General features: G+C 44.0%; 1 protein-coding gene across 5 annotated transcripts in view; it reads left to right on the top strand.

Moving 5' to 3' along the window:
* Positions 1 to 16,275, top strand: part of SORBS3 (sorbin and SH3 domain containing 3) — an 86,496-nt gene that overhangs the window by 43,038 nt on the left and 27,183 nt on the right. For all 5 annotated transcript variants that reach the window (XM_070765385.1, XM_070765387.1, XM_070765384.1 and 2 more), the window contains 2 exons: positions 2,319 to 2,405; positions 8,291 to 8,346. In XM_070765385.1, coding sequence (XP_070621486.1) covers positions 2,319 to 2,405; positions 8,291 to 8,346 — 143 coding nt within the window. The remainder of the gene's footprint in view (positions 1 to 2,318; positions 2,406 to 8,290; positions 8,347 to 16,275) is intronic.

The following is a 16,275-nucleotide window of genomic DNA, read 5'->3' as shown; positions in this document are numbered from 1 at the left end:
TTCTTTTTCTTCCTTTCTTTCTTTCCTTCCTCCCACCTTCCTCTCTTCCACCCTTCCACCCTCCCTCCTTCACACCTTCCTTCCTTCCTCCCATCTCCCTCCCTCCTTCCTTCCTGCGATCCTTACCTTCCTTCCTTCTTTTCCTTCCTTCCTTCCTTCCTTCCTTCCTTCCTTACTTCCTTACTTACTTACTTTCTTACTTACTTACTTACTTACTTACTTACTTCTTTTTTGCCTTTTGATTTAGTTATTAGTTGATTCCTAATAACTGCCTGGACAAATCCGTACAACTTTGAGATGATTGTTGGGTGTGGTGTGCTCTTTCCTTTTTCCCGAGAGGGCTGAGAGAGAACCTAGAACAAAATACCCGAGTTGGAAGGGACCTTGGAGGTCTTCTAACCCACCACCCACCCTGGATCAAGCAGGAGACCCAACCCCATTTCATACAAATGACTGTCCAGTCACCACTCAAAAACCTCCAGCGATGAAGCAGAACCCGAAAGGCTTTGTAAGGCTGTCCTAGAAGTTGGGTCTCCCAGGTTCTGACCTGCTTCCTTTAACCACTGCACCAGCTGGCTCTCAGCCCCCTCCATATTGCACTATAATAAGCCAGTAAGCAGGATTGGGTAATCCATATAATGAAGAGCTGCAGCTTAACCTGATTAAATTCAAAATGAAACCACAGAAAGAAAAAACACGTTTTCGGTTCTCTGAGGCCTCTTCCACCGAATGCCAAAACTCGGGCATCAGAGCCTTTCCGGTGAAGTCCTGAGTTAACCTAAGTGTTGGTGCCAGGAAGAGGAGCCCTCAGCAAGATTTTGGGAGGACCAAAGGACATTTCAAGATGCTTTCCCCTATGACTCTTTTGCTCTCTCAGTCCCCAACAATGACACTGGCATCTTTGCCCTTCCTTCCTTCCTTCCTTCCTTCCTTTCTTCCTTCCTTTCCATCCCTTCTATCTCCCTTCTTTTTCCATCCTTCCTTCCTGATTTACTTCTTCCTTCCTTTCTTTCCTTCCTTCCTTTCCATCCCTTCTATCTCCCTTCTTTTTCCATCCTTCCTTCCTGATTTACTTCTTCCTTCCTTCCTTCCTTTCCTTCCTTCCTTCCTTTCCATCCCTTCTATCTCCCTTCTTTTTCCATCCTTCCTTCCTGATTTACTTCTTCCTTCCTTCCTTTCCTTCCTTTCCTTCCTTCCTTTCCATCCCCTCTATCTCCCTTCTTTTTCCATGCTTCCTCCCTGACTTCTTTCTTTCTCTCTTTCTTTCTCTCTCTCTCTTTCCCCCTTCCTTGCTTCCTCCCTTCTTTCTTTCTCCCTCTCCCTTCCCTCCCTCCATATCTCTTCTTCCCTCCTTCCTTTCCATCCCTTCTATCTCCCTTCTTTTTCCATCCTTCCTTCCTGATTTACTTCTTCCTTCCTTCCTTTCCTTCCTTCCTTTCCATCCCCTCTATCTCCCTTCTTTTTCCATGCTTCCTCCCTGACTTCTTTCTTTCTTTCTCTCTCTCTCTTTCCCCCTCCCTTGCTTCCTCCCTTCTTCCTCCCTCTCCCTTCCCTCCCTCCATATCTCTTCTTCCTTCCTTCCTTCCTTTCCATCCCTTCTATCTCCCTTCTTTTTCCATCCTTCCTTCCTGATTTACTTCTTCCTTCCTTTCTTTCTTTCTTTCCTTCATTTCCTTCCTTCCTTCCTTTCCATCCCCTCTATCTCCCTTCTTTTTCCATGCTTCCTCCCTGACTTCTTTCTTTCTTTCTCTCTCTCTCTCTTTCCCCCTCCCTTGCTTCCCCCCTTCTTTCTTTCTCCCCCTCCCTCCATATCTCTTCTTCCTTCCTTCCTCCCTCCCTCCCTCCCTACCTACCTACCTACCTAGGCAAAATCCCACAAGAAAGAAAGAAAGAAAAATCTTTTATAATATTGAGAGAGAGAGCATTTCCTTGTGAATGCACACCTAGAACTTGCAGTTTTACATTCCTGGGGAAACTGCCCCCCCCTTCCGATCTTTGAATTAGAGCCTCGAGGCTGCCTTCATGTGGGCGCTTTCACCCGCTGCCCTTTCCAAACAAAGTGGGGCTTCTGTAAGCAAGGTATCAGGTTGAGGATTATTGTGCAACTCCAATTTAACGAAGGGTTCGGGCAGCAGGGAAACACAGCTAGACTCCACCCGTGCTGGCAAGACCGGAGCCTCTGGCCCTTTGGCACCGCAGTGGGCACGACTGAGCCGCCGCAGCCTTCTCTCTCGACTCAGCCAGCCATCGGTGGGCTCCTTGGGGGTCTCTGCAGCCCTGTGGTCCTTCAAGCTGCCTGTTTCTTTCTCCCCTGCCAGGAGTTATTGGAGAAGGAACTGCGGCAGCTCAGCGAAGAGCTGGACGAGGATATTAGAAACCTGGAGCAACAACAGCATATCCGTCAGGTAAGGCTTCCCCACTCCGCCTTTGCTTCCTCTCTCAGTGGTGTAACACAGAGTCCAGTGTTTCCCAACCTTGGGAACTTGAAGATATCTGGACTTCAACTCCCAGAATTCCCCAGCCAGCATTCGCTGGCTGGGGAATTCTGGGAGTTGAAGTCCAGATATCTTCAAGTTCCCAAGGTTGGGGAACACTGGCACAGACAATGCATTCCTAAGGTGGCTTGGATTCAAAACCAATAAATAGCCTCCGACGTGGCCTTCAGACGCCCTTCCAAATAGTCTTGAAGTCTTTTATTATTATTATTTTATTTTTAACGTTATTAAATGCGAGGGTGGAATGCTGTTTTTCAATATATTTTATTAAATTGGAATTGGGGAGGGGGGAACCCTCGGTTTTTGTTTTTCTAAGCCTTGCCAATACCAACACAACCTTACACACACACACACACAAACACACACAGAGAAACACGATCTGTTTCTGTTGCTCCCCTCTAGCAGGACTACTAGGTTCTCTAACAGTTTGGTTCCTTATGCCCCCTGCCTTAGAAACACAGAAACATAGAAGATTGACGGTAGAAAAAGACCTCCTAGTCCATCTAGTCTGCCCTTATACTATTTCCTGTATTTTATGTTAGGATGGATATATGTTTATCCCAGGCATGTTTAAATTCAGTCACTGTGGATTTACCAACCATGTCTGCTGGAAGTTTGTTCCAAGCATCTACTACTCTTTCTGTCAAATAATATTTTGTTGCTTCTGATCTTTCCCCCAACTAACCTCAGATTGTGCCCCCTTGTTCTTGTGTTCACTTTCCTATTAAAAACACTTCCCCCGTGAACTTTATTTAACCCTTGAACATATTTAAATGTTTCAATCCTGTCCCCCCTTTCCCTTCTGTCCTCCAGACTAGACAGATTGAGTCCATTAAGTCTTTCTTAATAGGTTTTATGCTTAAGACCAGTGATGGGCTACCAAAATTTTTACTACCACACTGTGGATGTGGCTTATGCATTTTGTTCCAACATCTTTCAGTGCAAATTGGTGTGGAGCTCCAAATTTTGCTACCGGAACTGCGTTCCTGACCGTTCCCATAGGAGCCCATCACTGCTTAAGACCTTCCACCGTTTTTGTAGCCCGTCTTTGGACCCGTTCAATTTTATCCATCTCTTTTTGGAGGTGAGGTCTCCAGAACTGAACACAGTATTATTCCAAATGGGGTCTCACCAGTGCTCTATAAGGCGGGATCACAATCTCCCTCTTGCTGCTTGTGATACCTCTAGCTATGCAGCCAAGCATTCTACTAACTTTCCCTACCGCCTGATGATGTATTTCGAGCAGGACTACTAGGTTCTGTAACAGCTTTGTTCCTTATGCCCCCCGCCTTGTAAACTCGTAAGGATTCTTATTTCCCAAATAGAGAAAATAAGAACTAATTTTTGGGGGAGTTCTTATTATTTTGGGGTGCCTGGAGTGAGATGGGGCTCCCCTTGCCGTCTCACCTGATTTACAGCTCTGCCTCCATAACCTTAACCAAAGGAAATGGTATTTTCAGGGGAGGGTTTATTTTGGGGAAGGGTTTTTTCAGGAGAGGGCTTATTTTGGGGAAGGGTTTTTTCAGGGGAGGGCTTATGTTGGGGAAGGTTTTTTTTCAGGGGAGGGCTTATTTTGGGGAAGGGTTTTTTCAGGGGAGGGCTTATTTTGGGGAAGGGTTTTTTCAGGGGAGGGCTTATGTTGGGGAAGGTTTTTTTTCAGGGGAGGGCTTATTTTGGGGAAGGATTTTTTCAGGGGAGGGCTTATTTTGGGGAAGGGTTTTTTTCTGGGGGAGGGCTTATTTTGGGCAAAAAAATTTTTAAGGGGAGGGCAGTGGGCAGAATTTGCCTGCAATGCTACATTCTAATCACTGGGAAGGAAGGAAGGAAGGAAAGAGGGAAGGAAAGAGGGAAGGAAGGAAGGAAAGAGGGAAGGAAGGAAAGAGGGAAGGAAGGAAGGAAGATAGCAATAGCACTTAGACTTATATATCACTTCACAGTGCTTTGCAGCCCTCTCTAAGCGCTTTACAAAGTCAGCATTTTGCCCCCATCAATCTGGGTCTTCATTTTACCGACTTCAAAATGACGGAAGGCTGAGTTAACCTTGAGCCTGGTAAGATTGGAAATGCCAAACTGTTGCAAGTGGAAGACTACCTGGTAATCATATTTAAAAATCACATCATCTGTTTTGTCAGCTATACTTTCATGCCTTTAACTGGAGTCCCCCCAAAAGGTCTCCGTCTGGCCTGCCTATTCCTGAAATGATCCGTCTTAACTCTGCATGTAAAAGGCTAAAGGAAAACAAACGAATGTTTTTTTAGGACAGGCATAAACATAAATAGAACCCTTAAATAAAAGGTTGACAGCAGGAGCTATTTATAGCCTTCTGTTGGTCTAGTCTCTCCTTTGTTGTGTCTCTCCACCTGTATTTGTATAATGAAGTCAGATATTGATGTTTATTCCATATTCCACAGCTATAGCAGAGTTTCTTGTATATTGTTTTTGTTAAGTGGATTTTACACAATGGCTTCTATAGCAGCATTTTCCAAAAATGTCAATTTCCAGATGAATGAACTTCAACTCCCAGAATTCCCTAGTCAGCCAACCAGCATTCTGTATGTTGTTATGTTTTATTGGCTATTACAATCTCTAGAGGTTTTGGGGAAGCTTCCTGAAGCCCTCGGAGTGTGAAAAACCAGCCAACGGGCAAACCGGAAGTTCGGAAAAACAGACTTTTGGTGTGCCCATTGGGCTGTTTTTTCACCACCTCAGGCTTCAGTGAGGCCTACGTGAATGCACAGGGGCTGGATGGGGTTGTGCACATGTGCAGTAGCAGCATGGGGGGGGTGCATATGCGCGTGGGGGGGTATGGGTGTGGGCACGTTCACACAGGCTGGCGCCCCTTGTGGCATGTGAACCAAAAAAGGTTTGCCGCCACTGCCCTATACCCATGATGGCAAACAGAGCCCACTCTGGAGGCACGCCAGTCATTGCCTCAGCCCAGCTCCACTGCACATGCGCACGGCTCTTGCCGGCCAGATGGTCTTTGGCGCCTTTCCTGCGCATGCACAGAGGCGGGGCGTTTCCACAGGCAGCACTGGGGAAAGAAATTGGTGAGATTGGAGAAGGCATAGAAGGGAGGAGAGATGGCGGCAGAAAAAATTCAAAGTTTGGAAAAACAAGCTAAAATTCAGGACGAGACTTTAAAACAATTGAATTACAGAATTGCTAATTTGGAAGATCGCCAAAGGCGAAGGAATTTACGTCTGCCTGGATTTAGACCAGATTTTGCTTCAGGTTCAAAATTAAATGAAGCAATTCTAGGTTGGATGCAAGCGCAGGGTGCTCAGGTTCTTTCTGATGATATTTTACATGTCCATTGGGCTGTCCCACGTAGAAACCGGGAGAGGCAAAGAGACATTGTTATGGCTTTGGTCAGCGAGAAAAAAGCTGAGGACATTTACAAATATTTGATTTATACAAGAAATATCCCCAACTGGTGGTGGGGTATGATTGATTGTCTGGTGGTGGGATCACTGAGCATATGTTATATGTTATATGTTATATGTTGTGTGTGTGTTTTATATTATAAAAATCAATAAAAATGTTAATTAAAAAAATAGAAGGGAATCCAGGAGGAAACTCGTGTACTGGGGAAATAATAATAATAATAATAATAATAACAACAACAATAATAATAATAATAAAAAGAAGAATAAGAATAACAACAACAATAAATGGTAATAATAATAGTAATAATAATAATAATAATAATAATAATAATAATAATAATAATTTATTAGACTTGTATGCCGCCCCTTTCTAGAGACTCGGGGCGGCTCACAACAACAATACCACAATATAAATACAAATCTAATAATTAAAACTATGGCTAAAAACCCATTTTAAACAAACAAGTAGTAATACACAATCAACACTCAATATTACAGTCATACCCACACATAATTTTTAATGGTGAGAAAGGGGGAGGGCATATGCTAGTTGCCCCATGCCTGGTAACCTAGATAGGTCTTAAGGCTCTTGCGAAAGACAGGGAGGGTGGGGGCAGTCCGAATCTCCGGAGGGAGCTGGTTCCAGAGGGCCGGGGCCGTCACAGAGAAGCCTCTTCCCCTAGGCCCCGCCAGATGACATTGTCTGGTCGATGGGCCTTGAGAAGGCCAACTCTGTGGAACCTGATCGGCTGCTGGGATTTATGCGGTAGAAGGCGGTCCCGTAAGTAATCTGGTCCGATGCCATGTAGGGCTTTATAGGTCATCACCAACACTTTGAATTGTGTCCGGAAACTGATCGGCAACCAATGCAGGCTGCGGAGTGTTGATGAAACATGGGTATATCTGGGAAGACCCAGATGAAGAATAAATTGGGGAGATTGGTGGTCCCCCATTTTGGTGCTAGCAGGGCTCCCCGAAGCCTCCGGGACTAAAAAGAGGACATGGGTGGGATGCAGCACCCACCCCGAGCCCCGTGTCCATTTTTGGTCCCAAGAGGCTTCAAGGAGGCCTGCTAGCACCAAAATAGGCTCCTGGGGGTGGGGTTTGCATTTGAGGGAGGGGGGGGGCTTTGAGGCAGCATTACATTGGGGGGTGGCATGCATGCCCGCGTTTTTTGGCACCTAAAGGAAAAAAAGGTTTATTTATTTATTATTTATTTATTAATAAATAAGGACTCTGGGTGGCTTACCACAGAAGCTAGACCAGCAGATCCCAATGTGTGGCCCAGGTCCCATGGGTGGGGTGGGGGGTTAATTTGGGCAATTGGAACCTTCTTTAAACCAAGTTAATGGTCTTTTAGGCTTCCTCCGCGTGTGTAATAGTTCACTTTTTGAATAGTTAGAATTATACGTTGGGGGGATTTCAGAGATGCTTAGGTGGGGCAGGGTTGGGAATCACTGAGCCTAAACTACCACTGCTCTATTCTCTTCTTAAAAACCTCCATTGATGGAGCATCACTCGACTTCTGGACTTAAGTTGTCCCACTGATTAATTGTTCTCAACTGTCAGGAAAATGTTTTTTTATTTTATTTTATTTTATTTATTTATTTTATTTTATTTTTTATTTTATTTTATTTTATTTTATTCAGTTAGTTAGTTAGTTAGTTAGTCTAATACACAATAATACACAATGAAGGTAATAGAGGATATAGTAGAGAAGAAATATAAGATATAGGAGAGACTATAGGACAGGGGTCGGAAGGCACTCTAGTGCGCTTATGCACGCCCCTTACTGACCTCTTAGGAATCTGGAGAGGACAACCGTGGATAGTCTAATGTTGGGGGTTAGGGGATGATACTACAGAGTCCGGTAATGAGTTCCACGCTTCGACAACCCGATTACTAAAGTCATATTTTTTACAGTCAAGTTTGGAGCGGTTAATATTAAGCTTGAATCTGTTGTGTGCTCTTGCGTTGTTGTGGTTGAAGCTGAAGTAGTCTTTGGCAGGCAGGACATTGCAGCACACGATCTTGTGGGCAATACTTAGATCATGTTTTTAGACATTTCTCCCATTGGATTCTTTCTAAACGCTGTGTTTGTCATTGGACATTTGATGGCATTAAGTCAAAAGCAGAATTGCAGGCGCCCGTTGGGTCTCCATCCCGCCTCTTCTCCTTTAGACCAGTTGGCCTTTAGGACCCTGCTGTGTCCTGCCTGCCTGCCTGCTCCCCCCCCCCCCCCCAAGCCTCTGGTTTTCTCAACACCCTGCCTGGGACTTCCTTCCCTCCCCTCCTCCCTCCCTCTCTGCTGGCTAACTATTTTGTTGCTGGCTGGTTTCCGCCCGACACACGAATCCAGACTCTTTCCCTACACCCAGCTCTCTTTTTCTCCCTTTCTCTTCGCAGAATCCCCCGGCTGGTTCCTCTGCCTGCCCCTCTTCCGTGGCCTTCCCTGCCCGCTGGTGAGTATGTGGGGCTGGGTGGGTGGGTGGGTGGGTGCTGGAGTAGGTGGGAGGGAGGCTGGGAGAGGTTGGCAAGCCGGGTGCCCGCCGCTTGCCACTTGCTGCTCCCTTCCAGCTGCCAGCCGGCCAACACCCTGGTTGGCAAAGGGAGCGTCATTCCCAAAGCATCTCGGGTGGATCTGCTGCCCGCCCGTCTGCCTGCCTGGCTGGAGGAAAATTTGCAAAGGGGGGGGGGGGGGGAGGATGGAAAGCAAGGCAGCGGGGTGCAGAATGCGGAAGGGAGGGGAGAGGAAGGTGGCTTCCCATCACTAAACGGTCTCCAGATGCTTTTGGCTGCAATTCCAAAGCTGCGGCATGTTGAAGAAAGTGGGTTATAACTGCGGGGCTGTTGAAAGAAAAAAAGTTGGAGAGTTAGAAAGGGTTTTTTTGTTGTTGTTTCCCATTCAGGAAGTCTGCTTCCTTTGGGACAGGGTGGCAGTGGTTGTGTATACTGTATGTATGTATGTATGTATGTATGTATGTATGTATGTATGTATGTATGTATGTATTTTATTTATTCATTCGTTGTTCATTCGTTCGTTTATTTATTTATTTATTTATTCATTTATTTATACATTCATTTATTTATTTATTAGTTTTGTATGCCGCCCCTTTCCGTAGACTCGGGGCGGCTCACAACACAATAAAACAGTTCATGACAAATCTAATAATTTGCAATTTAAAATATTTTAAAAAAACCCATTATTAAGCAAACATACATACAAGCATACCATACATAAATTGAATTGAATAGGCCCAGGGGAGATATCTCAGTTCCCCGATTGCCTGACGACAAAGGTGGGTTTTAAGGAGTTTACGAAAGGCAAGGAGGGTAGGGGCAGTTCTAATCTCTGGGGGGAGCTGGTTCCAGAGAGCCGGGGCCGCCACAGAGAAGGCTCTTCCCCTGGGGCCCGCCAACCGACATTGTTTAGTCGACGGGACCCGGAGAAGGCCAACTCTGTGGGACCTAATCGGTCTCTGGGATTCGTGCGGCAGAAGGCGGTCTTGGAGATATTCTGGTCCGGTGCCATGAAGGGCTTTAAAGGTCATAACCAACACTTTATGTATGTATGTATGTACGTACGTACTTATTTATTTATTTATTTATTTATTTTGTCCAATACATAATACACATTGAAGAGAATAGATATGTAATAATATAAATAAATAAAAGAACAGAAGAAAAGATATAAAAGTGTAGGTGAACATATTTGAAAGGAAGATATGAGATAAAGGAGAGACAATTGGACAGGGGACGGAAGGCACACCGGTGCACTTATGCACGCCCCTTACTGACCTCTAAGGAACCTGGAGAGGTCAATCGTGGATAGTCTAAGGGAGAAATGTTGGGGGTTCGGGGTCGACACTACTGAGTCAGGTAATGAGTTCCACGCTTCGACAGCTCGGTTGCTGAAGTCATATTTTTTTACAGTCAAGTTTGGAGCGGTTAATATTAAGTTTGAATCTGTTGCGTGCTCTTGTGTTGTTGCGGTTGAAGCTGAAGTAGTCATTGACAGGTAAAACGTTGCAGCATATGATCTTGTGGGCAATACTTAGATCGTGTTTTAGGTGACATAGTTCTAAGCTTTCTAGACCTAGGATTGATAGTTTATATAGTTTTATTTATTTATTTGTATGTTTGTTTGTTTGTCTGTCTGTCTGTCTGTCTGTCTGTCTGTCTATCTATCTATCTATCTATCTATCTATCTATCTATCTATCTATCTATCTATCTATCTACCTACCTACCTACCTACCTACCTATCTATTTTGTCCAATACACAATAATACACAATGAGGGTTATAGAGAACAGTGTTTCCCAACCTTGGCAACTTGAAGATATTTGGACTTCAACTCCGAGAATTCCCCAGCCAGCATGGGATTTGAAGTCCAAATATCTTCAAGTTGCCAAGGTTGGGAAACACTGTTCTAGAGGATATAATGTATTAAAGGGGGAATAGAGGAGAAAATAAAGGAGTAAAATATAACTATGAGAGAATAGCAGGAAATGATATAGGGATAGAAGAGAAGATATAGGAGATATAGGAGAGACAGTAGGACAGAGACTGGTAGACACTCTGGTCCACTTATATGTGCCTTCCCCCACCCTCTCTCTCTCTGTGCATGGGTGTATGTGTTAAAAGATGAGTTGAATCTTTTGCCTGCCAGACTGAAAAGCTGGGCCGCTTTTCGGTTTCCTGCCCAAAAGAGCTTCCTTGTCTCGAAGCAGCGTATCTGGGAAAGTTTGGGATGGCACAGGGAGGAAGTGAATCTATTTAGAAACATAGAAGACTGGCGGCAGAAAAAGCCCCCATGGTCCATCTAGTCTGCCCTTATACTATTTCCGGTATTTTATCTTAGGATGGATCTATGTTTATCCCAGGCATGTTTAAATTCAGTGGCTGTGAATTGACCAACCACGTCTGCTGGAAGTTTGTTGCAAGCATCTACTACTCTTTCAGTCAAATAATACTTTCTCACGTTGCTTCTGATCTTCCCCCAACTAACCTCAGATTGTGCCTCCTTGTTCTTGTGTTCACTTTCCTATTAGAAACACTTCCCTCCTGAACCTTATTTAACCCTTTAACATATTTAAATGTTTTGATCATGTCCTCCCTTTCCCTTCTGTCCTCCTGACTATACAGATTGAGTTCATGAAGTCTTTCCTGATAAGTTTTATGCTTTATTTATTTGTTTGTTTGTTTGTTTCATTTTTGTTTATTTATACTTGTCAAACAATTATAGTATGGTAATTTGTATGAATAAAAACATTAGAAAAGTAATGATGAAAAGTAATGATAGAAGACAATAGAACAGTAGGACAGGGACAGTAGGCACAATGGTGCACTTATGCACACCCCTTACAGACCTCTTAGAAAGGGGGAGAGGTCAATTGTAGATAGTCTAAGGTTAAAGGTTTTGGGGTTAGGAGTAGAAACCACAGAGTCAGGTAGAGCATTCCAGGCATTGATCACTCTGTTGCTGAAGTCGTATTTTTTTGCAGTTTAGTTTGGAGTGGTTTAAATTGAGTTTAAATATATTACGTGCTCGTGTGTTGTTGCGGTTGAAGGTGAAGTAGTCGCTAACTGGAAGGACATTTTGGTATATCATTTCATGAACTATAGTTAAGTCAGAACGGAGACAACGGAGTTGTAAGTTTGGGATGGCACAGGCAGGAGGAAGCGAACCTTGGAGGCCTCGGACTAATTGGGATCAAACAATTCCCAAATAGCTCAATAAGAGCGTTCTCCAAGGATCTCCAATGGATCTGCCCCATGCTTGATCTTCATTTGAGAATGGATCTGAGCAATTGTATCCCCCAAGTTTGTTGAAAATGCCTCAACACGGCTCTGAAGATGAACTTAGAGATCCTTTACCAAAAAACCCCCTGATATTGGGTAGCCCCAAGCAGGGCTGTGGGGCAGCACTCTGAATATGGAATAAGAGCAGAGAAATATTTATTTATTATTTATTTATTTATTTATTGGATTTGTATGCCGCCCCTCTCCGGAGACTCGGGGCGGCTAACAGCGACAATAAAACAGTGTACACTAGTAATTTGGTATTAGAAATGATTAAAAATCCATTAATATAAAAACCAAACATACATACATGCATACCATGCATAGAATTGTAAAGGCCTAGGGGAAAAGAGGATCTCAATTCCCCCATGCCTGGCGGCAGAGGTGGGTTTTAAGTTGTTTACGTAAGGCAAGGAGGGTGGGGGCAGTTCTAATCTCTGGGGGGAGTTGGTTCCAGAGGGCCGGGGCCACCACAGAGAAGGCTCTTCCCCTGGGTCCCATGGCATTGCTTTTATTTCCCAAAGGGGAGTACTGTATTTGGAAAGCGTCTAATACAGGTAGACCTTAACTTACAACAGTTCATTCAGTGACCGTTCAAAGTTACAACAACACTGAAAAAAGTGACTTCTGCCCATTATTCACACTTACGACTTTTGCAGCATCATGACCAAACCCTTTGTCTGAAGGGGTTTCTTGCCTAGGGTTGGGCTAGAAGACCTCCAAGGTCCCTTCCAACTCTGTTATTCTATTAAAATTGCATTAGCTGCCCGGAGCAATGGGGATCTATTTTATTTATTTGTTTGTCTGTTTGTTTTGTCAGATACGTATTGGTGGTATACAAAGATATAATAATATTTTTATACATGATGCTAGTAAGAGAGTAACATTAGGACAGGGGAACGGAAGGCATGCTGGTGGACTTATGCACGCCTCTTACTGACCTCTTAGGAATCGGGTGAGGTCAACAGTGGATTGTCTAAGGGTAAAGTTTTGGGCGTTAGGTGAAGATACTACAGAGTCAGTTAGTGAGTTCCATGCATCAACTACTCAATTACTAAAGTCACATTTCCTGCAGTCGAGTTTGGAATGGTTTACTTTAAGTTGTATCTGTTGTGTGCTCGTGTGTTGTTGTGTTAAAGCTGAAGTAGTCATTGACAGGAAGGATGTTGTAGCAGATGATTTTATGGGCTAGGCTTAGGCCCTAAAATCACTATCCCAGCATTTCTCAACTTCAGCGTCTTTAAGGAACGTGGACTTCACACCCTTCTTAGGTTCACACCCTTCTTAAAGTGGCAAAACAATGAAGTACTGTATTCAGTAGGACAGAGAACTCGGTGACCTTTCCGGTCTGAAGCAGCAAGGCCATTCTTATCAGGACTCATCCTGTTTTTTGCACATCCTGCCTCACACATGCAAACAGAAGAGCAAACAAACAAGATATGGTTAGGGTCATCGAGAGAGAAAAGCGTCTGGCTGCCGGGGACTATGGACTGAGTGGAAGAGAAAATGTGTTGGGGAAGGCGAGTCACAGTCTGACTTTTGATGCCCATCTTGGAGAGCTGGCTGGATCTTGTCTTTTGGAACTGGTTCTGACATGGAAAGCATTAGGAACAATAGTGGGTTCCTACTGGAATGGTAAAGGACACCGCACTGGTAGCAAAAGTTGATCTGCGTATGCAGCTTCATGTGTCTTGTGTGTGCACGCATGCGTCAAAACGTGGGTTTTTTTCTGCACATGCGCAGGAAGCAAAATCTCACGAGGAGACACATACCCGCATGATATTTTGGTGATTTTTGCAAAAAAAAGTAGCTTTTCTGGTACAAGATCAACTTTTCCCAGTCAGATAACTCAGCACAATGAGATATCACAAATTATTTTATTACAGGCATTCTCACAATAACTCACAGTTATGATGGGATTCCTCTGCAGCAGAGCTGGGCAAGGGGCGGCCCGCGGGCCACATCCGGCTTGTCCTCTGTCTGTGACCGGCCCGCCTGCTATCTGTGACTGGTCCGCGGAGGTCGGGGTCTGCCCCAGTGCGAGGATGAAAGAGCTCACCGCATCTGCCGGGACTCCTCTGGTTCCTGCCTTCCTGATCATGAGGAAAGCAGGAACCCGAGGAGTCCCGGCAGACACGGTGAGCTCTTTCATCCTCGCACTGGAGCAGACCCCAACCTCCTATCGAGAATGGCTGAGCACAGAAACCACGCAAACACTCCAGCGCAGTGACTGTGGTGCACCGTGTTGCCATAAAGCAAACAATTAGGGGTCTGTAGAATGGGTCTGGGTGTTTAGGTCAGGCCAGGGTCTGGGTCTTTACAGTATTGGGTAGAACTGAGTTAATTTTATTAGTCTGGCCCTCTAAAACCATCCCAATTTCTCATGTGGCCCCATGGCAAAATTAATTGCCCATCCCTGTTCTGCAGTATAATCTTTCCCTTTGTGCAGGTAAAAAGAGATTGAATTGACCCCGGCTCTGGGAGTAGCATCTACATGCTGGCTGGCTTAGTGAATGAAGACAAAGGACCCCTGGGAATTCTCTCTCCTGAGTCAGAGCCAATAGGAATACACAGATGTGGTCACATGTAAAACTACATTACCCAGAGTGCAATTTCACTACATTTCCCCCTATTGTAATGTCTTAAGGAAACATGTCCAAATACAGTCTAATTATTTCTGTCTGTGGTGACAGCACACTCCCCGCCTGGAATTTGTAAAATTCCACTACACATCCCCTCACAAGATTTTGCTTCTTGCGCATGCGCAAAAGGAAAAACATGCTGGGACGCCTGCACACACACAAAACACCCGAAACTGCGTGCGCAGTGCATCAGTAGCGATGGTAGGAGCAATCCTCCCCTGACTGGGAAGAATAGCAGGGAATGGTCCAGACAGGACAAATTTAATTCCGCTCCGAGTTTTCAGAGAGGGGCGGCATACAAATCTAATTAATAATAATAATAATAATAATAATAATAATAATAATAATAATAATTGTTGGCTTGTCTCGGTTAGCAAGGCTATGAAACCTTCGACAACACCAAGCAGAGAATTTTACAGAGCATGGATGTGTGATAAAGCCAAGAAACAGACTTAGTTAAATAAGTATTATTTACATATAAACAAAATATAAACAATCCAGAATAAGCACGAAGCAAATACAGAATAATACGCACTGAGCAATTACAAGATTAGAGCACAAAGCAAAATACAATATAGATAAAAGCACAAAGCTTATACAAGCACGAAGCTTAAACACAACGTAGATAAAGCAGGAAGCTAATACAAGCACGAAGCTAATACAAGCACAACTCCCGCATCTCAGGCAAAAGTAAAGTAAAAGAAATGGCCAAGCAAAATAATGAGCTTTTATAGCTTCAATGAGGAAGTGAGGAAACAGCCTTGAATATTAACTCTTCAAGTACAAGTTAACCCTTTAAGTGACAGTACAGTTTCACAGTAGCAACTGTAACATTTAAAGTGACAGTACAAGTTTGGTACAGTTTATAATATGCAGTTTACAATGGCAAAGTACTAACAACAACAAAAACAACAACAATAATAATAATAATAATTTAGGAGTGGCCTCAACTATAATTATTATTTTTATTACTATTTACAAAATTTAGATGGCCTCCTCTTCGCCCGTGGTGACTCAAGGCGGCTTACAGAATATAAAAACCACATTTAAAAACAGTAAAACTCATTAAAAAAAAATCCAGTTAATGTAATAAAATCACCTCCCGCCCCGGCGACAGCAGATCACATGAGCTATTGAATGGGCTCCATCCCGGTCTTGGTTCCTCAGGCCCTCTGGCAGAACCAGGTTTTCAGCACCTTACAGAAAAGTATTGGAGTGGGGTCTGTTCTAATCTCGGGGGGGGGGGAATGTTTTAGAGAGAGGGAGCCACCAGGTGTATCTTCCTAGGCCAAGGGTAGGCAAAGTTGGCTCTTCTATGTCTTGTGGACTTTAACTCCCAGAATTCCTGAGCCAATCCTGCTAGCTCAGGTTCTGATTTATGACGGTTGCAGTTTGACAAGCAATGGGGAAGTCAGAGCCACTAAACAACCATGTAACTGACTTAACAACTGCAGAGGTTCACTTCAATTGTGATCACAAGTTGAGGACTACCTCCACAGCGTGGCTCTCCCAGCCCTCCAAGATCCATTCCCACCCGAACTCAATAACATCTTACAATTGTGAAAGATGAAATGGCTGATGATACATTTCTTGTCGAAACAGTATAGTCTCTGGGCGTGTGTACTCTGTGTGTAGAGGCTGGATTACACATTGTTTGTTTTAGTAATGGCTTGTTGACTAATTTAGTGGCCAGGTTTGCATAGCAACACCAAGATGTACACCATAACGTACAACCCACAGTATGTTTGCAGCCTTATTTGAAAAGAAACCACCACAAAAACAACATATATAATAGAGTAAAATGTGCTCTTTCTAATGATATAAAAATGAAGATGATTGAAGGTGAGAAAACAGAGAGTTTTGTTTCCTCCAATCATTTTCATTAGAAGACTGACGGCAGAAAAAGAAGCAAGTTCTATTGCTCTGTTTTCTCGCCTTCAATCACCT

This window comes from Erythrolamprus reginae, chromosome 12 (genome assembly GCF_031021105.1).
Source record: "Erythrolamprus reginae isolate rEryReg1 chromosome 12, rEryReg1.hap1, whole genome shotgun sequence".
In the NCBI taxonomy this organism is placed as follows: domain Eukaryota; kingdom Metazoa; phylum Chordata; class Lepidosauria; order Squamata; family Dipsadidae; genus Erythrolamprus; species Erythrolamprus reginae.
Note: the sequence above shows the minus strand (reverse complement) of the source record. Positions and strands in the feature narration are given on the sequence as shown.